The 25,962-nt window shown below is 42.4% G+C and overlaps 1 protein-coding gene across 3 annotated transcripts in view; it reads right to left on the bottom strand.

Moving 5' to 3' along the window:
* PAG1 (20S proteasome alpha subunit G1) overlaps positions 1–22,178 on the bottom strand; it is a 40,344-nt gene extending 18,166 nt beyond the window's left edge. For all 3 annotated transcript variants that reach the window (XR_015688112.1, XM_087664317.1, XM_087664318.1), the window contains exons 1-4: positions 22,021–22,178; positions 14,268–14,350; positions 14,035–14,074; positions 13,832–13,915 (exon numbers count right to left, since the gene is read on the bottom strand). Coding sequence is in view for 2 of the 3 variants with exons in the window: in XM_087664317.1 (XP_087520443.1) it covers positions 13,832–13,915; positions 14,035–14,074; positions 14,268–14,350; positions 22,021–22,041 (228 nt within the window). In the remaining variant the exon portion in view is untranslated. The remainder of the gene's footprint in view (positions 1–13,831; positions 13,916–14,034; positions 14,075–14,267; positions 14,351–22,020) is intronic.
* Positions 22,179–25,962: the final 3,784 nt, after the last annotated feature.

Raw genomic sequence — 25,962 nt, 5'->3', positions numbered from 1 at the left:
GGGAAGAGTATCTACCGATAGCAGAGTTTGCATATAATAGTGCCAAGCACTCTTCCACTGGATATAGTCCATTTATGTTAATGTATGGGTTTCACCCTAGAGCTCCTTTTGCAGTAGGACTACATAAGGAAAAGGTTCAGGCAGCTAAAGACTTTTTGGAGGATATGAATAGTATGTTGAAATTTGCTCAAGAAAATATTAAAAAAGCTCAAAATCGAGCTAGAGCATATGCAGATCCTCACCGAAGAGACATCTCCTTTGAAGAAAGAGAATTGGTCCATCTTAAGGTGCCTGAACAAACTAAAACTATGAAAAAGGGACAATGTCCAAAGCTTTCACCAAGGTATTGTGGTCCTTTCATAATACTTAAAAAGGTGGAAGAATTGGCTTACAAGCTCCAACTACCTGCTGGTAGTAAAATACATCCAGTTTTTCATGTAAGTAAATTAAGAAAGAAGCTGGGTGATTTGGATAATCTAATCTTAAATGATGACATTGAGGAGTTGTTCAATGACCAATCTAATCCACATGAACCAGAAAGAATGTTAAATGTTCGTAATAGACGAACAAGGAATACTATTTATCAAGAATATTTGGTTAAGTGGAAAGATTGTTCAAAAGAAAGCTCAACATGGGAGCGAGTAAGTACTTTAAAGAAAAGGTTTCCCGATTTACAGTTAGACCTTCCAAGTATCATTTTCGAGGATGAAACCGATTCTTAAGGGGAAGGAAATGTGACATTAAAGTGATATTTAATGTGACATTAAGGTCACAAATATTGAATGTGACATTAAAGTGACATTTAATGTGACATTAAGGTAAATCAAGGGGAACACGTACGAGGATGACCGTTCGGGCTCTTGGGCGCCCGAACGGGGTTAAGGGGAGCCTAGAACTAAAGAGAGTCCAAGAATAGTAGGACTCACCAAGGTTTGACGGCTAGCAATCGGATCACGATGGTCTGGCCAGCAATATACTAGGCAAGGCTGGGAGGTGAAAAAAAAGTACTCGTGCTGATCCATCCCGACTGTTTTCTTCTGGCTTCATAGTTTTCTTCTGAGTCATCTATCACCTAAGATCCAAGATTGCCACCTGAAAGGTAACCTATAGGAAAGAACAGTAGACAGAGGAAACTGGAGAACCTGAAACGCAACCCCAAAAGAGAAGCCACTACCTCTATGCATCCATGCAAGAAGGAATACGAAGGCCTCGTCACCAAGTCGCGGCCGAACCTCCAAGGCCCTGATCTAGGCAGATCCTCGAGATCCTGGGAATCAATAGGTGAGATGACCACTGGAAGGAAGCCACCCCATCCAAGGGTAGAAGGTAAAAGGCCTCCGCTAGGGTGTGCAAAGGATTGAGCGGTGGGTGGGAACCCCCTTTGAAACTGGAGGAATAGGAGTCCCCTTTGAAGTCGCAGTAGATGTAGATGCCCCCTCAGAGGGCAAAGAAAGATCATCCCTCTCTGAATCCCTCTCTGAGGTAGATAGAGAATCCAAAAACTCATGGATCACGGACTCCGAAATGTTTGAGGATGAAGAAAGTGTCGTTGATCGTACCGAAGAAGGTATCTAGGGTGGTGAAGAATGCCCAGAGGTGGCCTCTCGAACCTGAGCAGGCGAGGGTGAAGGGTGGGCAATGAGTGGGCAACAGTCTTGCTGCTTCTCAATGGAGCGGACCAGGAAGCCAAAGAAGAGGAAAGGAGTCGAGCAGCCACCACTGTCTCTCGAAGAAGCGGATTGACGAGGAGACGGTATCAACCATTACTATCTCTAGATGAAGCAAACTACAGAACCACGGGATGTGGTAGCCACTATACTCGAAAATAGGTGGGAGAAGACTGCTACTAGCATTGTGATGATCTCCAGGTCATAGCACCAATCGATTCTCCATGTGCTGGAAAGGACTTAGTGCACATTGAATGTGTCTTATTGCCTTGAGCATAGTACTCTGATAGCCGATGCAGAACGATCTCTGTGGCCTAGAAAAGAGAGAGGTGGCACAAGAAGTGCTTGGTGGAAGACGCATATACTCCGAGGGGGTGGAAAGCAAAGGTCGAAGTTGGCAAGTATCGATGGTGTATCCCGTGATGCCACAGTAGGAGCACCATAGTTACCAGGAACAGGGAACAGGAACGAGAACCCCCGGAACGGGGGGAACGCTTAGGATTGGGGTACGGGAACAAGGGGAACGGCATATATATATATATATATATATATATATGTGTGTGTGTGTGTGTGTGTGTGTGTGATTCAATCAACACATTGGAAATGCCCCAAATTTGGGGACATTGCAACCAATGCCATGCCCCAAATCCTTGCTGAAAAAGCCCCAAATTTGGGGCAATGCTTGATCTGAAATACCCCAAAATTGGGGACATTGCAGCCAAGTCCAATGCCCCACATCTTTGCTGAAAAAACCCCAAATTTTGGGCTCGTTAGGGGGATGCCACCCTTTAACAAAGTGCCTCGTCACACATACACACAGTCATGCGCACTCAACACACACACACACCAGGCAAGGATGGTTGAAAGAGGTATAGATGACCCTACGGGAGAGTACACATCCGTACTAATCCCAAGGGAGTCTTCATGGTTGTGATATCCCTGCTTTCAATTACAAGCTGAAACTGATCATACCCTGAGTAAAGATCACCCAAAGAATAGATCACTCTACCTGCAAAAGCCTCACCTTTCACCAAATGAGCACACTCATAGCACCTAGGACAACTGTGATGGGCATCCCCCTCACTATCCCCAACTTCCCATCTCACATGACCACTCTAACACAGGGATTTCCATCCTCAGCTTATGGTACATCTTCACACTCTCCTTGGGTTACACCTACACAGGGATTCCCACATCTACTCCCCGTGTTCCCATCCCACCTCCTTGGGTTACTCATGTGGCTACCATGCCCATGCCTAGTCACCCCATCCCTACCTACGGATCCACCTTGCACACTAACCGCATACCTAGTGGGCACTCTGGGGCCCATACCCAAGTGTACCCCACTCCCCCATCCTACCCGCACTACACTTTTTCATACTAAGCCATCGGTTGTTGGACAACTCACGTTGGACATTGCGTACACACATTCATTGACATTCATCATTCATTCGATTTTATCAATTTCTCTTCTACTCTATTTTTGTTTTTGCGTGTTTGTCTAAATTATTGTATTTAGTCATGTTCGTATATTATGTGTTTTCTTCGTGCAAACCCTAGGATATTTCCACATAGTATTAGAGCCAATGCTCTACTAAAGAGAATCCTACAGCTATCGTTGAGTCTTGGTTTATGCAAGATACACAAGCAACGCATAACCAACTCACAATGGCTAAGACACCTTCCTCTTGGGAGGCTATGGTGTCACTAAATTTTCTTCCTCATTGTAGGAACCTAAGGTGGTGAGGTGGGGTCATGGAGATGGAGCTAGCCCATCAAAACCACTGAATACTTCCAACTTGATGACCCTTAGGTGAAGTATTTGTGCACTCATTGAGGAGAACAATGCACCCTCTCCCTCATCTTCATTCTCCTTACTAGATGTTATGCAAATAAAGGACATAGATGATAGAGTTCAACAAATTCATGTATAGCAAATACCTTGACTACACTCTGGAAGAAGTGGTGCAACAATGGAAGCGTAAACATAAGCTGTAATAAACTGCTAAAACACAAGACAAAAAAGAAAGGGAAAGAAAGAACACAATTCAGATGAGAACTCAGAAGTATGCTTGGGAAATGGAATCCATATACCAAGACATGAGACAGTACAGAAGCAATGTGAGTCACCGGCTATGGAGGCACCGGCACCTGCTTTCTCTCCCCAAACACTATCAAGTGATGAATGAATGTGGACAATAAATAGGCCAAAATAAATGCCTAAAATATGACTAGTTGACCAACATTAAATGCTGGCCGATTGGCTGTAAATAATGCCTAAACCACAATAAACAATGGCAAATAAAATGCCTAAATAATCTCTAAGCCCAACCTACTTTACCACAAGTGCAAACTCAACCATGAATTGACTAATCTGCTAACACCCTCTCTCAAATCATAGGTGATATGATACAATACAGTATACAATGATAATGTCGCATCATAGTACATACAACAATGTCCACTAGAGTGGAACCATGATACCCAAGTAGTGGGTGCGCAAGCCACCACCAAGGTGCCTCGGAGAGAACCTGATATCGATGTCGATCATACCAGCTCCTGAAAATAGAGAAGATCATAGTCGCTCTCAATGTCTGTCAACAATGTTGCTGATGTAGCATACGTGACCAACCTGTCACCAAGAAATAATTGACACAGCAATACATAAAAATCATGTGTGAATATCTTGTGTGATACATGAAAGGTGCAATGGGCTATAGTGTGGGAGTGATATACTTCTTTATTATCTCCAAATAATATAGAGACAAGAGTTGTTCTGCTTGTGGAAATAGCTAAATGCTCTACTAAATTCTGGCTAATAGAAGATATGGTGCTATCTGAATCTAAAAGTGCTTCATGGGGTGTGTCCGAGATCTAGACCAACATTGAACACACCATGCGTCCAAAAGTTGCTAAAGCATGAATCTGCGAGGGGTGCCCTTCCATCAACCACATGCTCAGATGTTTTTCGAAAGTGCTGCTAAGGTTGCCACATCAACTAATTGGACTTAAGGATTTTATACTTGATGATTTGCTTGTAGTCGTCGACAATGCTTGGGAATATGGTCATATTGGTTGTAGTTGAAACATTTTGGGTGGCCTTGTGCATCCCGAATTGGAAAGTCACGGCGATTACTGACTCGGACGTGCCATAGCTCCGCCAACCACGTACCATAACCCCTACTCGATAAACCAAGCCTTCATCACCGCACTCCACGTGTAATAATCAAGTCCATGGAGCTTGTCATCAATGGATGTGCATGGAGGAGCCATCTGGAGAGGATTTAGAAAAGTAGAGAAAAGAAGGGATTGGGAGAGGAAACACAACCAAACCACAAGCACAGACTACAAAAGCAAAAATTCACATGAAATCTGATCAAAATAAGACAAAAGCTGCTATAAAAAGTCAAAAAATCTCTTAAAAACTGGCAAAAAACAGTAAAAACGATCGAATAATGCAAGCGCCTGACCAAGAGGAGATGCTGAGACACCAAAATGCAGGCTGAAACGAATGCATAGACTGTATAGATACTGACTTCAGCAAAAAACGTAGGCAAAACAGGGCGCCTGGTTGGAGCAGCAGCTGCCTAATGAGCAAGAGTGAAAACAGGCCTGAAATCAGCAAGAAAACACAACAGAAACACAAATCCTAAAATCTGATACCATGTCAAAAGTGGTGCAACAATGGAAGCATAAACATAAGTTGTAATAAACTGCTGAAACACAAGACAAAAAAGAAAGGGAAAGAAAGAACACAATACAAATGAGAACTCAAAAGTATGCTCGGAAAATGGAATCCATATACCAAGACCTGAGACAGTACAAAAGTAATGTGAGTCACCGACTGTGGAGGCACTGGCACCTACTCCCTCTCCCCAAACACTGTCAAGTGATGAATGAATGTGGAGGAGGGAGGCTGACAATAAATAGGCCAAAATAAATGTCTAAAATGACTAGTCAGCCAGCATTAAATGTTGGCCAACTGGCTGCAAATAATGCCTAAACCACAATAAACAATGGCAAATAAAATGCCTAAATAATCTCTAAGCCCAACCTACTTTACCACAAGTGCAAACTCAACCATGAACTGACTAATCTGCTAATACACTGGTACCTCTAATCCGCTCTCTATTAGGAGGTACGTATCAATCACAATCTACTGTTGAGGTTGGCGATCTCTCCATTCATGAAGGACGCACCACATTCAAGACAACTAGCAAGCCCTCGTCTTCATCACAACTAAGCCCAATGTCAAGTTTGTATAATCCTTTTGATTTGTATAAACAAAAACCACCCTTCTCTATTACTCTTTTTTTTGTGTAGGATCTAAGTATAGGTTCCTGTGGAGACCAAGACCAATGTCAAAATGTCAATATGTCCATAGAGGAGGTTCTACAGGCAACATAGATCTTCATGCTACATTATCTTCAACTTCATACGAGCATATCATTAGCTACACATGAGTGTGGTAAGACCAAACAACATTATCCAAAACTCAAGATGCCCATATCTAGTTCTAAATGTCAACTTGAGAACATCCTCAACCTTGATTCTAACTTGATGATAGACTAATCTCTAGTGAAAATTTTTACCTCTTATAGTTGATAAAAAGGAACTTAGTCCTAGGTATAGGCATTTATTATTCACCATTATCTTGTTTAATGGTCAATAATCGACACAAAGTCACACCAAGCCATCCTTATTTTCACCAATAGAACTCTTGAAGGCCATGATGAATTATTGGGATTATTAAACCCATTTTCCAAATACACCTTAATTTATCCTCCCACTTCTTGATATTGGGTTTCACTAAGCTTATAAGGTGGTTTTGAAATTGTGTGGACATCCATAATTAACTCTATAGGATGATAAATATAACCCCTCTATATTGGCAAACAAGTAGACAACCCACTAGAAAACGCACCTCTAAGTTCATTTAACAATTGTGCTAATTCAATATTATTTTCACAACCTTCAAAAGAACAAAAAAAAAAACTAATTGCAAGTTAAAAAAATCTACCAAGAGCTATATTTTCCCTATACATGTTCAAAATTTTGAAAATCAAACTTCTCTTTATACCCCTTCGGTCTCAATTTGAGAACTACCACGTTGAGATAGACATATTGCACCTATGTGTGATATACTAGTTAAAACCCCTAAGGATTTATACTTTTCATGTCCCTAAATTTCCAAGGGTCTACACTATGTGGATTTGATTATCTTTATTTTTCCTTCTTTTATCAACACCTTTATCTATAGAAATTACACAGCACAACGAACAAAATCTTAGACAAGAGTAGAGAATACGCAACAAATATAAGAAGAATAGAAACTTCTTTAATTATAAACTAGAAGAAAAATGAATATTTAATCATATTTTGAAACACTTAAATAATACAAATCGCCTTTCAAAGTATATGAACATCAAATTAATTTGGAATCATTGAGCCAATATGTCTTGGTAACAATTGATATACAAAAGATTTATTACAAATGAGATGTTATTTAATCTTTTTTCTTCCCCATTAAACTATCGTGCTTGCATATCTTTTAAGACAAGATTATACCTCACCCTTAGTGGATGCTCTATAGGTTGAGTATAAATGGATATGATGATGGGATCCCTAATTGCACCACCACCATCCTTTGATATTGAAGGTGTATTAGGGTCTAGGCTTAGACCTAGTCTCCTGCATTTCTTCTTCTTTGACCTTGCTCAGCTCAACTAACTCCACTAACGTTGAGATACAATTTTATGGTGTGCATCGCTGCATGAACACACACACATACAACTGCATCACAATGTTATCTACTTGAGGCATTAAACTCATGTGTTCCTCAAGTAGCTACAGAATCTTTCCAGTTTTCCCCAACCCCCCCAATTTCTATTTTTAGATCAGCGATAAGCTCACCTTTTTGCTTTCTGTAGGTTCATCCCTATCCTTGATTCTTTTATCTTTCTTTACTTTTTTACACTGGAATTGGACAAGGAAGAAAAGCTGATTTTATAAGCTCAACAAACAGATGCTGGAACACTTTCTTTTGATTTTCTCCCATCTGTGCATGAATTCGGCACACTGTCTCATCTGATACACACTATATAGTTAGAGGCAAGCCCAAAACGAAAAACAAAATCCAAATTGGCATCTCTCCTTAATAAAACCGATTGGATGCTGCTATCCTTGATTGTTTCAGCTCGCCTTGGGCTGCATACAATACCAATTTTTCTCCAGCTTGCTGTTTTCCCTTTTCTAAGCTTAAGACGTACTTATGTTTGAAGATTCAAGACTGTTTTCAACAATTGTTTCTGCTGGGATAATCAGCGCACATAGCTAGGACAAGAAACTTAAGCTTTCTTGTTGTTCTGTTGCTAAGGAGTGCAGCTCTGTTAGTCCATTAATTATGGGAATTTTCCTATTTATTGCGGTTCTCCTTTCTTGTAGTGTTGGACTGTCTAGGAACAAAAAGTTGACCTCCTGAAGATATTTTATTCCCCACAGCAGTCAAGATTGCAGTTTGAATGACTTCATGGTTGTTTTCAAGCAAGCCACAGCAGCAATTGACTTCCTCAGCCAATCATGGCAGTTTTTTTGAGCTGCGAGCACTTTTTGGGGCAGCCATGATCAGTTTGGGAGCTCATTTTACTTTTGGTAATAAAAATTTGATTTCTTTTATCATTTCCTGAATCCCAAAGGTATTTTTGCTTTGATGTGAATGATAGATTAGATATATCAGCTTGTTATTCTGATCTGTAAATTAGGCTCCTACAGTTGAACAAAGGGGGGGGGGGGGGGGAGAGAGAGAGAGAGAGAGATGAGTGTGTGGTCTGTACAGACGGTCCCAAGGGCCCACCTGCTAAGCTGGCGTTTGATACAAAAGGTAATGTGATTACACCCTGGGATCGGCGTTATCCCCGCCCCACTCCCAAGGCAGTGGATTTTCCTTCTACCTCTAAAGCAGGTCGCCAGAATTCGTTTGCAGCATTGGCTGATTTTCTGGATGAGGGTGTCCTGGATGCTCTCGCGGAAAAGGTGAAATCGAGGCAACAGGCGCCTCGTTCCTGACTTTCCTTTTTTTGAAGATATATGAAGATAGCCACGTGGAATGTGCAAGGCATTTGCTCTCGCCATAAGCAACATACCATGTGGACTGTCTTGCATGAGAACCAGTGGGATGTATTGTGTGCAGTTCAGCACAAAAGTCACGGTGAAGCAGGAAAAGTTGTGGATTGTCATGGATTCAGTCTGTTTTATGCAGGGACACATGCCACGCACTATTCGGGCGTGCTGATGATTGTCCGTGAGAAATACCAGCCTGTTCTTGTTAAAATGATGTGCAGGGCTGCTTTCTGGTAATGGAAGTCTTATTTGAAGGAGAGATTTTATGGTTGTTGGGCCTCTATGCTCCGAATGATCCCGCATCCCGACGGGATCTTTGGTCGACTTTGCAGGGCTCCATGTCACTTGGCCGAAGGGGGTTTTTGATGGGAGATTTCAATGTGTGTGTTGACTCTTCTCAGTCCACTTCAAGGCATTCGGTAATGGATACGCCGGAAAGCCGGGTGTGGAATTCCTTTGCTTTGCGCGTACTTAAGCAAGATCTTTGGTCGTGGCTTCACCCTTCTTTTTCAGGGTTTACTTTTCATTCCCCCCAATATGCAACTACTTGGTCGCGGTTGGACCGAATGTATATCATGCAAGGGGATGATTTTCTTCCCGAGATGCTGGAAATGAAGGTCTTGCAGCAATATGCGTTGTCGGACCATTTCCCCCTCCAGCTTGAGATGCGGGCACAACCTATTGCACCTTTTATGCAGTTGCTAGATAGGCTCCCTTTACGTTTCAACTCCTCTTATTTGAAGCATCCAATTTTTCAGGGCTATATGCAGCAATTAATTGAGAGGTTCTTATTGGACTTCGCCTTGAGGGCTTGGCTTCATTTGCACGACTGCTCTCTAATGTGCAGCGGGTTGCTCGGCAGTATGGGATTCATCATGCCTCTCTTTGTCGGCGGTGTCGACATGCAGCAGAGGACTTACTGGCTTTGGTTCGTTCCTTGCTCGTGGATTCCCCTGATGATGATTTTCTGCTGTCACTAGAGAGGCGTTTGGCCCATCTTATTCAAGTGTTTCAATTGAAATCTTATCAGCAGGCCAAGCTGCATAACTTGACTGACACATTGCAAGATAGCGCATGCCAGTCTCATAAGTTCTTTCGCGCCTTGCATGCTTCTCCGGCTCGCGAAAATATGACTAGACTCCAGGATTCGGAAGGTCGCATGGTCACTGATCCGCAGACCATTGTCAATATGTGCAGAAATTATTTTATGGAACTTCTTGGTTCTTCTCCCTCGCCTTCTAGCCAGGTTACGCATGCCCGCTCGGTCTTCTATCATCTGGTCCGCCAGCAGGTTCCACTTGATATACAAGCCACTTTGGAGGCGGATTTTTGCGAGGAGGAGGTTATGGATGTTTTGTTGCACCTGCCTAAGGATAAAAGTCCTGGTTGGGATGGTCTCACTAATGAATTCTTTGAGAACTCGGCCACGCAGTTGGTGAAACCATTGGCGGTCATGTTTCAACAGGTTTGGGACACAGGGGTCATGCCTTCCTCATGGAAAGAAGGCCTTATCAAACTGATTCCAAAGGTCCCTTTGCCGTCCATGCTGCAACACTGGAGACCAATTTCTTTGATGGGCTCGATGTATAAAATCTTCTCCAAAGTGCTGGCGAATCGGCTTCACAAGCACCTTCCAGCTATTGTGCATCCTCTCCAATATAGTTTCATTAAGGGCCGCAACATTCTGCATAATATCTTAAATGTGCAAATGGCTATTGACTATGCGCAGCACTCCAGTCAGGAAGTGGTATTGATTCAATTGGACTTGGAAAAGGCGTTTGACTATGTGGACTCGTCTTTCATTGCTGATCTCATGTCTGCTATGGGCTTTGGTACTCGGATGTCCCGATTGATCTACACCATTAGTGCTGCGGCTTCTTCAAGAGTCATGCTCAATGGTGGGGTTACGGAGCCATTTGTCCTTGCACGCTCGGTCAAACAGGGTTGCCCTTTGAGTCCTCTCTTCTTTGCCCTGGCGACTCACCCGGTCCTTTCAATGCTATCTTCAATGGCGGCTTCTGCTCAGCTGGCAGGATTGTCTCTTCCTTTGGGGCAGCACTTCATTAGCCAATCTTTGGCTGATGACACCTTTATGATTTTGCGGGCGGACAGGGACAACATTCGAAAGGCATTAGATGTTTGGACGCTCTTTGGTCAGGCCTCTGGTCTTCGCATCAATGCCTTTAAGTCAGCCATTCTCAGTTGCACGGAGCCTGATTTACAGTCATTAGGCTGGCAGGGCCAGGTGGTTTCCCGTGGCTCCATTGTCAGGCAGCTTGGATACCCATTGGGGATGGATGTACGGCCAAAGGACCTACTGGAGTGGATTTCACAAAAACTGGCGGCGAAGTTTATGTATTGGAAGTCGCAAGTGTGGCCATTCCATGTCCGCCTCAAAGTGGCTCAGACAATTATGCTACCAATGCTAACGTATTTCCTGCCATTGCTGCCGTGGACGCCTACTACTTTGAAGGCTCTCACTCATCCCATTCGTTTCATGCTATGGAAGAAGGATTCACTGCAGGCAGGCATTTCATGGATTTCATGGTCACATACATGTACCCCGAAATGCATGGGTGGTGGAGCGATTTTGGATGCAGAAACTCATATGCTCGCTCTTCGTTGGTCTCTTTTTCGTGCCATGTGTGTGGATCATCACCCGTGGACCATCATATCCCGTTATTTTCTTGAGGACAACGGGCTACGCCATGGTAACACACGACTTCGGGCCTCCTGGTGGCATGTCCTTAATGCTGACTCTCGATTTTCCAGTCCCTCTTCCTCTTTGTTACTGCACTTGGTCGGCTCTTGGAAAGCGGTGCTCCAAAAGGCTCGTTGGCATCCAGTGGGAGACCGCTTGCAGACTAACTCCTTTCAGCTGGAATTGTTGGCAGTATCGAGATTACTTTCATGGGAAGACAAACATCAGCTCAGACCGAGATTCAACAACATGGCCCGTTTAGGTGTGACTTCGATTGCGGATGCTACCCTTGCCACTCGCAATGTCCTCGCATCGTTTCGGACTGCTAGGAGACTTTTCAGGATCCCGCACAAATACCATGGTTTATGGGGAAAACTTTTGTCAGAGCTTCAAGGTAGGCAACCCTTTCCTGCCTTGGCTGTGGATCGTCCTTGGCAGGACTGGGACCTTGCAGGCCGGTTGCGTCTGGAAAAGGCCTCTACTAATCAGGTGTATCATCTTCTCATTCAAGATCACCAATGGCTGGGTGTGAAAGCTAATACTGTTTGGGGACTGCGGAAATCGTTGTCATGGTGGCAAGCAACGCTGATGGAGGGCTGGCTGAATAAGGCACCTTTCAAATGCAAGGCCTTTCTTTGGCGGGTAATGATTGGTGGTCTTCCTCTTGCCTCGGCCCTTTCCAAGCGTCGAATCTCGAATGGCAATTGTTTCTTCTACACCACTACTGCGGAATCGGCCCGACATCGTTTTCTTTCTTGCCCGCTCGCCAAGAATATCTCGTCACTCTTGTCGCAAATCTGGCGCGCAGTGGTGGGGTCCTCACTAACTCCTTTCGATTGGGTTTTTGTGCACCCAAAGTACCCCACACCGCCACAGTTACATATGAAGATCTTATTTCACTTTTTCAGATACTGGGGATGCTGGCACATATGGACCATGCGCAATGCTTTTCTCTTTGATTCGGCCTCTAATGTACCGAGACATATTGCCAGGCTTAAAGGGCTCTTGCATTGGCAGTTAGATCTCATCCGGCACTCCGACTTGCTCCTTCGGGAGGATTTGCATCCCTGGCATATGGCAATTGCCTCTGGGTCGTTGCCATGATTGGTGTAACCTTTTTAGTGCATTAGGACGGGGATTTCCCACACGTTGGCCTAGGGCCCTCGTGCCTCTTGTAATCATGTAATCATGTAATCTTGTACCTTTTTTCCGTAATTAATACAATTACCTTTTACGAAAAAAAAGAAATGAGTGTGTGAAATGCAAGATTCACCTCCCCGCCACAGCAAAACCATGTTTTATTGGCACTAGTCTTAGCAAGTGTGTGCATGCTACTTGGCTCTAGCCCTGTGCACATGAATTAATTGGCTAGAGCCCCATATTTTAAACGACCTAAGCCCTTGGTCACAAGTGTTCTTCACATGTGCTGATAGTCATGCACCCCTGAAACTTGGATGTGTATATTCTACAATATATGCACAATTGTAGCTCCTTAAAGTACCACATTAATTAGCATGTTAATTTACATGGCAATAAGCAATCTAGCTCACACTGCTCAAATACTGCAAAAGAGCCCTACAACACCCTAGTTTTTAGGTGTCAGCATTTGCACAGCAAGGCACTGTTCCTCATATGCATATGGTGGGGTAGTTTTGTAATCAGCCATCACATGCAGCAATATCCCCTGTGTGTCACCACATTCTTGATGGTACAGACTCCAAGCTACCAGTTTAGGCAAATACTCTATATTCTAGACAACATTTGGCTCCTTAAAGTGATACATATTTTCTTGTTTCCTATTGTGCATCACTTACTCTGCTGGAAAGTAGGATGTTTTTTTATGGGTCAGCAAGATTGCATGCTAGTAGCCAAAGATTCTGATAAGACACCCATACCTGACAGCTCAGCAAGAGTAAGACTTGACTGTGACAATGCTGACAGCTCGGCAAGAGCAAGACTTGACTGTGCCATTGTCAAGAAGTTCCTGCCTAACTATCTCAGGGACCAGCTTGACCAAACAAGCATACAATATGGTCAAGCAAAACCATTTTCCACAAAATACAAGGTGGCTATGATGAAATGGTCATTTTAAATGAAAAACCAGCCAGAGAAGTAGTTGTCATGCATCAAGCCTTGGGCCTGACCATCCAAGCCACATTAATAATTATTGGGATTAGAATTTACAAGAAGGGAAGTGATAGCATCTAGAGAGAACACTCAATTCTGCAAGACAGAAGGGAATAACTAGTTCATGGGTACAGAAAACTAGAAGTTCAAACTTACACACAAACACCAAAACGGGAAAGCTCCCAAAGGTGAAAAACATGCATAAAGATAATCATACCATGCCAGCATGCCGATGGACAGAATGAATCCTGCGGTTAGAACCCTCCAGTAGCATTTTGGAAGCAATTAGCTTCTCCACACCCTGAACCATCATGATGAGATAAGCATGATGTCCTGGTCTAATAAAAAGCCTACAGGGAAATACATGATCATACTCTATGAGCATATTACTTAAAAGTAAAATTCACAATTAAGGGATACCATGACTACTCCATCTTTGCACCTTATCCCCACAACTGTTCTGTAAAATGACAGCTCTATGTTAACAAATTAGCACAACTACCCAAAAAAGGATTTATAAGAGTCTGTCTTCCTTAGGATAAAGTATTAGCAGTATATCTAAGAAAAGCCACAAAAAAACATATGAAGGAAAGAAACTGACAGAACAATGTGAGCTAACCATTTGCATACAACAAGAAAAAATAACATCTCACCCGCTATTGTCTACAGCCTTCGTTGCATATTCTATTTGAAACACACGTCCATCTGGTGAAAATGTCGTTACAGACAAATCGTACTGCATTCAACCCAGGCTTATAAGACAAAAACTTCTTGTTATACAAATCTTACTTCTGTTCACAAAGCCTTTATAACAAACATTCCGGGTCACATGAAGACCAAGCAAGCATGCACTTGATCACTTCCTGCAACTGCAATTTACCATATCACATACTTAAACTAAGGAGAAAATAATTGGTGCAAACTTCCAAACTGTTGGTGGACATGGGCAGAACAGCACCACAGTGTTTAAGTCCATAACCGTACACTTGCAAACAGCCCCTACCACCTCACATAAATAGGACGGACTTCTTACATAATCACAATAGGGGAGCCTTTTTTTTTCTTTCATTGGCAGGCGCTCAGCAATCTTTTCGATCATGCACTTGCACTTCAGGGTTCCTTTGGTTGTACTTTGGTTGTACTCAAAGCTTCACCATAGAAAGGAACTTGCTCCTACACACACTTTATGTTCAGCTACTATGAGTCCCTTGTTTCCCCATATTGCTCTCTTGAGAAACCCGTAAAACTGGCATCTCCTCTCTCTTCTAAATCTTGTGTGTCTACAACATGGTATGAAATCCCAGTTTTTCAATTTCCACTGATATACGCACACACACAACACCATAAAGGGATACTGGCCTGACTCATCTCCCCTTCCATGACAAACAAAAACATGCCTAAACAAAAACATGCCTTCTCTCTCCCAAACCAGGCCACAAGCTGCACGCTTGTCACTAAATGTGTCCTTGTACTCATACATGACCTACCCATGTCCCAAACCACCATGAGGAGCCTAAAGATGATGGCCTAGCTAGTGCACAGCATGTGTGAGTTTGCACACCATGCAGAGCTCCCTAATAACTTTGTGCGAATGACTATGACATGCCACCTTCATATAATGAAGATGAGTAGGCAAACTAGCCGCCAAAGTGGGCACCTACCAATTTTTGTGACCCATCACTATGAGTCGACCCAAATCCTAACCCTCATGGTTTGCCATACATATTCATAGAGATATCTCTATGCACATGGAGGTTGAGTCTTTGGGCTCTTCTCACGAATGACATGGTTGCGTGTTCATAGTGCCTACACTCAACATGTGTCATCATCTTGTTGTTCTAGATTTAGGATTTGGTGTGTTCCAATGATTGTCATTATTCCAAGTCCACCGATTCTCAAAAGTCAACTGCAATCTTGACAACCACCTATTTTTAGTGTGTGACACAACCTAGGGTTAGGCTTTGAAGTGGCAAACATATACATCATTGGGCACATGAAGCATAACCATGCAACCAATCCAACTTGTCTTTCTCAAAAGACAATCAAAGTCTGATGTAGGTTGTACCCACCTTAGTAGCAAATTCTAAGCTTCATCATTAGATCCCAAAACCAAAGCCAATCCCTATCAATTCAAGATGCCTCCATTGTTAAGCTAGAACACACTTTACAGCTGATTAGCCCCAAAACATGCTTAATTAATAAAAAATGTAAATTTGGTACGCAAATCAAGAGAGTTTCAATGGTTCCCCAAAACCCTAATTTTTTGGGGCACCCTTCAACATCTATAAATAAATGGGCTGCCCACCATTCAACCTAATCTCTTTATGCAGGTTTCTCACTCTTTCAGTGCAGATTTCAGCCATTAACCTTCACCCATGCGGCGGTCTACCCTTCACAACTGCTACCACTTCTCCATTAGCCCTTCCAGTGCCTGGCGCCTTCTTCTACAGCTGTCGCCCACTTTTTTACGCCCTCCCTCCTGCTGCAATCAGTCCCATCAACCATTGTCAACAATCAAACTACCTCTTCCTGCTTGCGTTTGACCCTCAACAGCTAGGCGACAATTGGCAATTCCCTTCCACAACATCAAGCAACCTTCTGCACCCTACATTTGGCCCTCCTACTTGCAAGCGACAATCAGTTATGTTCTTCCTCCTCCATGTGGCCCTTCCACTACTGCGTTTGCAGCCTTCTATTGCAACCCTCATCATTGGGCATCATCCTATACAATCACCTCTGTTCCCTGATAGTGGTGATCAACATTTGGTGTTTCCCACACTCTGCACTCCAACTAGTGGTCACAACACTTGGGATCCATTTCCGGTGGACATCACTCTCCAACACTACATTGCTCTGCCCTTGAGAATTTTGCACACTCTTACATTCATTTACAGCATTCTTCACTTCAGAGTTTCTTCTCTCTGCGTTTGAGTTTTGAGTTATACATTTTGTGTTCTGCATTTAGGGTTTGCGTTTTGCTTGTCTTTGTCTATTGATCAAGCCAAATGGCTTTACTGCTAATTCTTGTTTATTTAACATCAAGTAATATTACTGATATACTCTTTTCACTCTTCTCTCCCTTAGTCTTAGACTTGGAGCATATTTTGCCTTTTCCACAACTAACACTTGATGCTTCGACCTCCAAAAAACTTCTTGGAGATCCAAACCAACTTCTAACAATCTCCACTTCAAACAATCTCAAGAATACAAAGACTTTTGAGAGCTAGACAACAAATTGACCAATGAGTATCAAATGCTTATGCAACCTTAAACATTGAAATGGAATCCTTCTGTAAAGTTCCACTTTCCAATCTCAATTCTAGCAATACTAATCAGTTCCGAATAGTAGTAGATACTTCAATTAGAATATCAAATTGAAACAAATCAGCATTTCCAACACATTTCTCATACTTTTCAAGAGTATTGTGAGCTGCAGCCATATACAACTTGCAATGTTGGTTGAGAAAGAATCGCAAGCTTGGCAGATGGCATTGTTTCCCAATTAGGTTAAGGAATTTTTAGGGGACATTTTTGAATGTCAAGTTTGACTTGATTATCTTATCAATCAAATTGTTTTGTAAGTTTTAGCCATTGATGTATTCAGTTCAATGTACAATAGTCCAAGCACACCCCTCATCCAATTATGAACTTCGTCTTGTGGACAATGCTTTACAACCTTGGCATCCAATAATACCAACTAGCATAAGCCTTTTCAAGTTCACTATGCAAGCTTCAAGGACTTTGCCAAGACTATCATGGTAGCATTGTGTATCTATGTCGCATTATCATAACATTTACACACATTAAGTATCATAGAATTTGTTGCCTCATGCAAAAAGAAATACTTTCTAGTGAGATCTTTCTATAAGAGTGTAGCAATGGGAGAGAACACAAACATGGAAAGAGAAGGGAAGAGAAAGATTGCAAGGAAAGAAGAGAATGGAAAAAGAAAATCTGCACTAAACTCCAAAAAGTGGAATACAATGAGGGCTGGTCAATCCTAGCACGCAGCCCAAAGTGTCAATGACGACACCAAATCAACCTGATGACTCATGGCGATACGAAAAGATAGAGGATTGTCCCAACGTTAAGAGTGTCTAGAAACCTAAAAAGTAAAATCACCAACCAACTCTGTGTGTGTGGTTTGTTTTTTTTTGGTGTGGTGGGGTAGATGGGGTGGCTATGAATAGCTAAAAATGCCAAAAACTAGCCAACTAACATCAAGCCATGAATTCAATGCCAAAAATTGGCCCACCAACATCAGGCCATGCATTAAATGCTACCTGACCTTCAATAATCAATGTAGGAAACATTGGCACAAAATAAAGCGTATTGATCACCCCAAGTCCGATATGAAAACACCCTTCAGCTACTTAAAAAGAATGTGAGGCTAGAATAAATCTCAGTCAGAGTGAACGCAACTAAAACTCGACTAAAAAAGAAATCCCCAAATGTAGTATGAAAACACCTTCCAACCCCACTAAAAAAGAATGCAAGGCTAGAAATAAATCTCAACCAAAGTGAACACAACTAAAACCCAACTGAAAAAGAAATGTGTGCTCTAAATAGAGCTGCCTCCTCCGTCAAAACACATGACAAACTGAGTATCAAAGCTCCTAATGTCCCCATCTAGCTCAAACTAACGCTCACAAGTAGGAGATGACTAAGCAAGACACATGACTGCTAAGACCCCCTCAAATCCTCAATGTAGCTAAAGGGCAAAGAAGACAAAATGGATCCAAGGGTGGCAAAAGAAGTGCCAAATTTGATGAAGTCCATAAATGTAGCCTACTAATGAAGAAGTTTCACTACCCCTTCTTCATATCACTTGTCTCTAAAGCGATGAATGCTCAATCAACGATGTGGCCAGATTGAGAAAACAACCTCCCTTGAAACCCGAGCACAAAATCATGTTCCAATAACATAGAGGTCATTTTGGACAATAGAAACTAATTGAAGTGAGAACATTAGGGCTCATAAGACCTTTACCACACCATGATACTCTAAAGGCAACTTGTGGAGGATAATGCCCACCAAATTAGCCTCAACTATGCCAACCTACATGTTGGTCCTATATCTAGACTTAAAGAAGGAATAATTGAATAGTGTTGGTAGACTCCAATTGAATGGACTCAAGCCAACCGTAGAGAGTTATAGATCAATAGAGCCTCAAATATAAGTTTCAACTTCTCCCACACCTCAGAAGATGTTTTGCACGCAATGATAAACAATAGGACTTTCTTCGAGACAAATTGGAGTGTCAAATATGCTTTGGCATCATTAATCACATCAAGGACTGCTTCCTCAAGATTGTCTTGATCCTGACCACATGGGAGAGGAGATGGGCATCAAGGACAATGAGTTGATCCCAAAACAAGGTAACACAATTGCTACTATACAAATCAAGCTTTCATAGCCATACTCCAAGTTAGATACTTAGGGCCTTTGAGCTTATCATCAATGTTGCGATGCAAAAGACCCACTAAATAAGTGAAATGAAGAGAGAAGAAAAGAAAAGAGTATTGCTTGGGTCACTTATCATCAACACACCCAAAATCAAAGGTTCAAATGTTCAAGGAAAAAAAAAAGTTTCAATATGCACAAGAGTTAGAAAGAAAGTGAAGTGTGCAATACAGAGCATGATAACCAACACATAAATCCTCTCTTAAAAAAGATAAAGAAAAGAAAAAGATAATAATTTAAAGAAGTAGCATCAACTAAAACTAAAGCAACCAACCTTAGCAAAAATTGGCAATGGCTGAAAAACCAAACACTACAACTAGAGAAAGCTAATGCCAAGCAAGACAATCACAACACAATAGATGAAGACAAGTAGATGGGTTGAGCTATAGCTAGCAAGATCATTGACGCAACAGTTGTTAGTGGTGAGACAGAGAACTGGCAAAGCTAGAAATGCAAGATGAAAAGTCAAGCAGCAATCACAATGGGGGGGAGGGGGGATAGCACTTGACACAAATGCCAAGTTAGCAATGAGTCACCTAATCAATGGTGAAGTGCACCAGTAAGACCCTGAGAAAAAGGAGTGTCAAAACCAGCAAATACAGCCTGTAGCACATCTATCAAGGCATTAACAGCTAAAACATGTGCACCAAGACCAAGTTCATGGTTGCCTAATACCATGTGAGAAAGTGATACGAACACAAAAGCAAAAGAACAACTACTAAACATTGAAAGAGATGAACAAGAAAGCAAGAACACAAGAACTCGATGAAGGAAAAACATGCCATGGAATCTATATACCAAAGCATGAGAAGGTACATATAAAATAGAATCACAACCAACATTTGAGACTCTCTTTGCAGCTAAAGATGCAAAATGCAAGTGTGAAAATAATCACATCAGAAAAACCGCCAACTTTGCCAAAGTCCACGGCCAATAGCCATAAAATGCAAGTCCCAAAGGGTCCTAGATCAATAGATGAAATGTGTGGTCTGTGGCAACCCCATCAAAGCAGTCCCAACTCTCCAAGATAGTAGCAAATCCAAAAACACAGTTTACAGCCTTCTATATGGCAGAAAACAGCCAAAAAGAGGTCGTCCAACTACTGGACAAGCAGCCAAGAGAGGACAAAGAGATGAGGATGAAAAATGAATGGCAGAGGAGCTCTAGCAGTGAAAGATGCAGATTTCAGCAGCTCATACCATCAGCAAGTCAGGTCCAAGTATGCAACAAGCCCAAGAGGAGTAAAATGTAGCACTTTGAGACTTGAAATAGTGAATAACAGCAGCACACAAAGCACAGAACCAACAGCACGGGTCGTCTAATACCATGTTAGTATGAGCAATCGGAGTGAGAACACGACCATAGAACACTAAGAAGAACGAACAATGAAAGAGAGAATACAAGAACTGAAAGAATGAATGAACGGGCAATGGAATCCATAACTCCAAGAACATGAGAAGTAATGGCACATATGATGTGCCAACAGTACCTCCAACCTTCCTCTCCCCAAATGAATGTCATCTCATGCTATAAGAGTGGAGGAGAGGAGGCAACCCAAGACAGATAGACCAACCATAAAAGAGCCACCCACCTTCCCAGCACCCAAATAACAGTCTAAAAAATACGCCTAACACCCATGAAATATACACTACCAACACCTCTACCCTCTCTTTTTTATTATCTTACCAATCAATGGCACAATCATTGCTCTTTACATGTAAGAGATCTTTTTTCCCCCATTCTGGTATACTTCATTTCCATTCAATGCTTTTCAGCAAGTTCCTTCTTTAACTTTCCCAATATGAAAAGATCATGGCTCTTGTTTACATGGCATGCACTCTTTAGTCTTTTTCTCTTGTTGTAATCTCCGCACAACAATCATTTGCATCAAATTATGGTGCAATATACTTGAACAAAGTGACAATCTTCTCTTGCAAGGTCTCACTTTCAATATAATTCTCAAGGTAATTTCTGTGAGAGGTACCGCGAAAGAGGATGCACATGAGCAAGGAGAGAAACAATGGAGGCAAGAATGAGAAATATAGCAACTAGTTGACTAATGAAAGGAAGTTGATGCAAGGATCAGCCCTTGCACATGCTACAATATGTAGCTGCAGCAAGGACAATGGGGAAGAGAAGGCGAGAGACGAAAGAAGTCAATGATTGAAGTGATGTTGGCAAATTGATAGGTGAGGCACATAGCTAGACAAGACCAACCCAAAATCCCTAGGACAACAAAACTAGATCCTCTAGGGTGATGTTTGAGGCCAAAAATATGGACAAGGCCCAAAAATGGGACAAAGGACAAAATGACCAAAAGTAACCAACATTACTTCTATCAAAAACTCAATCTTGTCACTTTGCAAACTGGGTGGGGGAGACTCCCCATCCAAAAGTGGGCAAGGAGTTCACCTGTTTGACATGTAAACAACAGGTCGTGTCCTCTCCAATGTGTAAAGGATTGCGAACGCCTAACCCCTAAAGAGGTATTTTAATTGGTTAATACTTGCAAAGTGGGTGTCTGCTGTTAAGTGTGTGACCAGCCTAACCAGTCAATTTACAATTCAAGGCAGCAAAACACACGCAGTCTTCTGGATTGCTTTTGAATCGTCCTTGCCTGAAACCACTACTTTTGTGCAACAGGCATGATGGATGTGTGACAGATGCCTTGTAAAGGATCCTTGCGAATGATCATCCCAGAAACAATAACTTAACAAGAGGCAATGTTACTGCTGCGGTTCACCATATGGCTTAAAGCACTGTGGAATGGCTCGGTGACAACACCTTCTATGATGCAAACGGTGTCTGACACGTGATCTAAAAGCACGCAAAGCTTCGGACACTGTGAAAGCTGAGTGTTTTACCATCGACTTAAACGTTGTTTTCTAATACGATCACAGACAAGATCAAGCGCACAAACGGAAGGCAAGAAGGAGGCCATACCCCTGTTCCAATGCTGCTCATAATGGCGGGCTCGAATGATACTCGGCGTTCTGCAAATCGACACCGCAGCAAACAAATACTTCGATGGCACGTTACAAAATGGAAACTTGGAGAGGGTGTTTTTATGTTTGCTCAGTTTTATAGTCTCGGCCCAAAGTCTCCTTTACTCGAAACTTTACTTTGTCTGAGATACCATTCGTAGTTCAAGGATTATGGTTTCACAAGTTATAACTACTAAGAGGGTCTTCCCCCACGACCATTATGAGTCGCTTGGACCCTAAAAGTAACACAATGCCACAGATTTCGGGCTTTTTTGGCACATTTTGCAAATTTTGTGAAAATGCAAAAGCTACAAAACTTACGTCGTTTGTTTACCATTCTCAGGGCATGTGGCCTATAAACATACAAACTGGAGGTAAGCAGGCTACATTAATGGTGCTTCTGGCATTTAACACCCCTTCTTCCCCTAGAATGGGAAGCTATGTTGCAAGGCCTTTTGTTTCTTAGGCCTTGTTTGAAAAGGGCCCATGGAAAGCCTCTCTAAGAGGGCTCTCCTATCGTGAAGTTTGGAAGGCCAAAACTACAAATTTTCTTGAAACTATCCCCTTCCCATGGTGAGCCTACAAATGAGTCCCATGAAAATAGAGAATTCTATTCCATTAGTGAAACTTTTTCTATATGAAACAAGCATAATAGTTTCACCCTCATCGCCTATGATAGAATGTCATAGACTTTTTTTAGCTTCCCCCTCTCACTACTAACACGTACTCATCACAAGTTGTGCCGATCATCCTAGTTATCATTAATACCTTGGGAAGGTGCTTCCAAAATTCTTGGTGTGTATTTGAAACTTTCATGCCCTTTTCTTATCCTTTCTCCAACTCCAATGGACAACATGTATGAGTCAAAAAGGTAGTGGGCAAGGACCTTCACAAGAAGTTTTTGACATTTTCCTATGTGGGAAAATAAGCTATTTTCCTTTTTTTCCTTACAGTGTTCCAACATCATGAGCTTCAACTCAAGAGGCACCATATACTAGCTAGGTACAGTTGGGAACATAGACCTAGTAACGTCACCCTAGAGCCACACATCTAGCTAGGCCTAGAGTCCCTCCCTCATAAGTTCATGATGTCGTTAAAATCCACAATGTGGGACTTGTCGTAGGAATTTGTTTAAAATTTATTGTGTTTTCACACACAACAAACATTTATTACTAATAAATAAGTAAAGAAACTTTCCACAACCTTTAAATGCATATTGCCTTAATGGAAAGGTTGTTTTCCAATACTCAAAAGCTCATAAGTTCAAATCTTACTCTATGCAAATGTTGCTCAATGGCTAAGACAATTTGGTTAGTAAGAGGGAAAACACATTCATGCCTTAGAGAACATTGCCAACACGGAGAGGAGAAGGGAAAGTGTAAGAGAAAAAAATGAAATGTTAAGAGACAAAGAGAATATCGAGTTAGAGAGGCATGTTATGAGATGAATTAGGCATAAGCTGAAGCCATTTATTGAAGTCTTTGAACCACAATGCACTTAACCATTCTATAACCACATGCCAAGCCTTGTGTTAGTGATAGTAAACAAACTTATATCATAAGTGTACCTAAAATTTGTATTACCAAACTGCCTTAAACCATTTTATAAGTATAAGCCAAGCCATGTGTTAGGAATGATGAAGCAAACTTAAATCATGGATGCAACTAGCTCCTCATTATTGAGACATGGTTAGAGTTAGTGGTAAAAATTTTAGGAGTATATTTATTGCATGAAAATTGGGTATATTATATTTTCCTCCCTCCCCTTAGAGGATTCAGATGTCCTCGTCTCGAGAGAAACTAGAGGTAATCCTTATAGATAGTAACTTTGTCTACCCAAGTGAAAGGGAGCGACGGATCGAAGGTTGGACAACCAAGGTCAACAACTAAACGACCCAACCAAATGGCCTCCTTGCAAGCCTCAGTGGGTGCAACATACTTGGCCTCTGTAATAGAAAGGGTCGTGCATTTCTACACCCTGGACATCCAAGAAACAGCACCTCCAGCATAGGTGAATACATAGCCGGAAGTGGACTTCCTACTATCTACATGTCCTACATAATCAGAGTCAGTATACCCCACGACTCCTGTATCCTGGCTACCGTAGCATATGCACATATCTGTAGTGCCCTTCAGGTATCTCATGATACCCTTCACGGCATCCCAATGCTTCTTGCCAGGTGTAGCCATATAGCGTGCCACAACACCAACTGTAGCCCTATGACTGCATAAAGGCATCAAACTTATGATACCACTCCCTAGGTGCCTGTTTCAAGCCATAAAGACTTTTCTTCAATTTGCACACTAGGTGCTCCCTGCCAGGTTCTGCAAAGCCCTTAGGCTGCTCCGTATAAATCTCATCATGCAAGTCCCCATGTAAGAAAGTCGTCTTGACATCCATCTGGTATAAATCCAAGTCAAGCTAACAACCAAAGCCAAGACTAAGCACAGGGTGGTCATCTTAACCACAGGAGAAAAGACCTCATCAAAGTCCACACCATGCTCCTACTTAAAACCCTTTGCTACCAATCTAGCCTTGTATGCCGGCTTGGGATGTCTAGGGGTACTTTTTAGCTTGTACACCCACTTGTATGGTAAAGCCTTCTTGCCCATGGGCAAGGAAACCAAATCCTAAGTGTCATTCTTATGCAGGGAGTCTATCTCAAACTGCATAGCCCTCTCCTAGGAGTGGCTGTCACCCCTGCGCATAGCCTCATCATAGGTGAAAGGCTCTCCTGCATTTGTAACCAAGACATAATGCATCGAGGACTGAAATCTATCAGGTGGACGTCTGTCTCTAGTAGACCGTCTCACGGTAGGCTCTACTGCCTGTCCAACACCCTGACCATGAGCATTTGCTTCAGTTGTAGGCTGTCCAACTGGCTGTGCGGGAGCTCTCGGCTCCTCTTGAAATATGATCTTGCGGATCTCAACAACTCTCTCAGGCTGCCTATGCATTTTGTCTTCATGAAAAACTACATCATGACTGCAGATGATTTTCCGCGCTTGCGGATCCCAGAGACGGTAACCCATCTCGCCTGCATCCCCATAACTAAGGAAAATGCATTTGACACTCTTGGGATCCAGCTTACTTCTCTTGTCCCTGGGCACATGGCAAAATGCCTCACATCCAAAGACACGGAGATGCATATAAGAGGGAGGTTTTCCAGTCCATACCTCCTCTGCAACCTGGAAATCCAAACCACTAGAGGGTGATCTGTTTATGAAATGCACAGCTGTACTAACTGCCTTAGCCCAAAAGCTCTGTGGTAGGCCTGCATGGCTAAGCATACTACGTACACGCTCCTAGAATGTTCTATTCATCCGTTCAGCCAAACCATTCTGGGAGGGGGGGATGTAGGGGGCGGTCAACTCACGCTTAATACCCCTCTCATCACATAACTGCTCAAAAGCACGTGAGACATACTCACCCCCATTATCTGTCCTTAGGCATTTTAGCCTATACCCAAACTGGTTCTCAACCAATGCAAGCCCTGAAACACAGCCAAGACATCGAATTTCAGCTTAATGGGATAAGCCCAAACTCTCCATGAAAAATCATCTATGAACGTAACAAAATACTTTGCACCACCCATAGACTGACAAGGCATGGGCCCACAGACATCCGAATGTACCAATGCCAAGGACTCACTCATGCGTGGCCTACCAGACTTCTTATGCGTAGACCTAGTCTGCCTGCCATAAAGACAATGCTCATATGAATCAAAACATGCATAATCAAGGGGCGGTAAGTACTGCAAACTAGAAAGCATTTTCATTCCCTTCAAAGACATATGGCCCAAACGGGCATGCCAAAGAGATACATGTGGGATAGAACCCACATACAAAACATGATCAAGGGAAGAAGCTGATACAATCAAGGGGTAGAGATTGCCAGCCTT

The sequence above is a fragment of the Lygodium microphyllum genome, chromosome 23 (assembly GCF_053477565.2).
Source record: "Lygodium microphyllum isolate KBCC chromosome 23, Lygodium_microphyllum_v1.1.10, whole genome shotgun sequence".
Taxonomy (NCBI): Eukaryota; Viridiplantae; Streptophyta; class Polypodiopsida; order Schizaeales; family Lygodiaceae; genus Lygodium; species Lygodium microphyllum.
The sequence above is the reverse complement of the archived record's forward strand: the minus strand, read 5'-3'. Positions and strand labels throughout refer to the sequence as shown.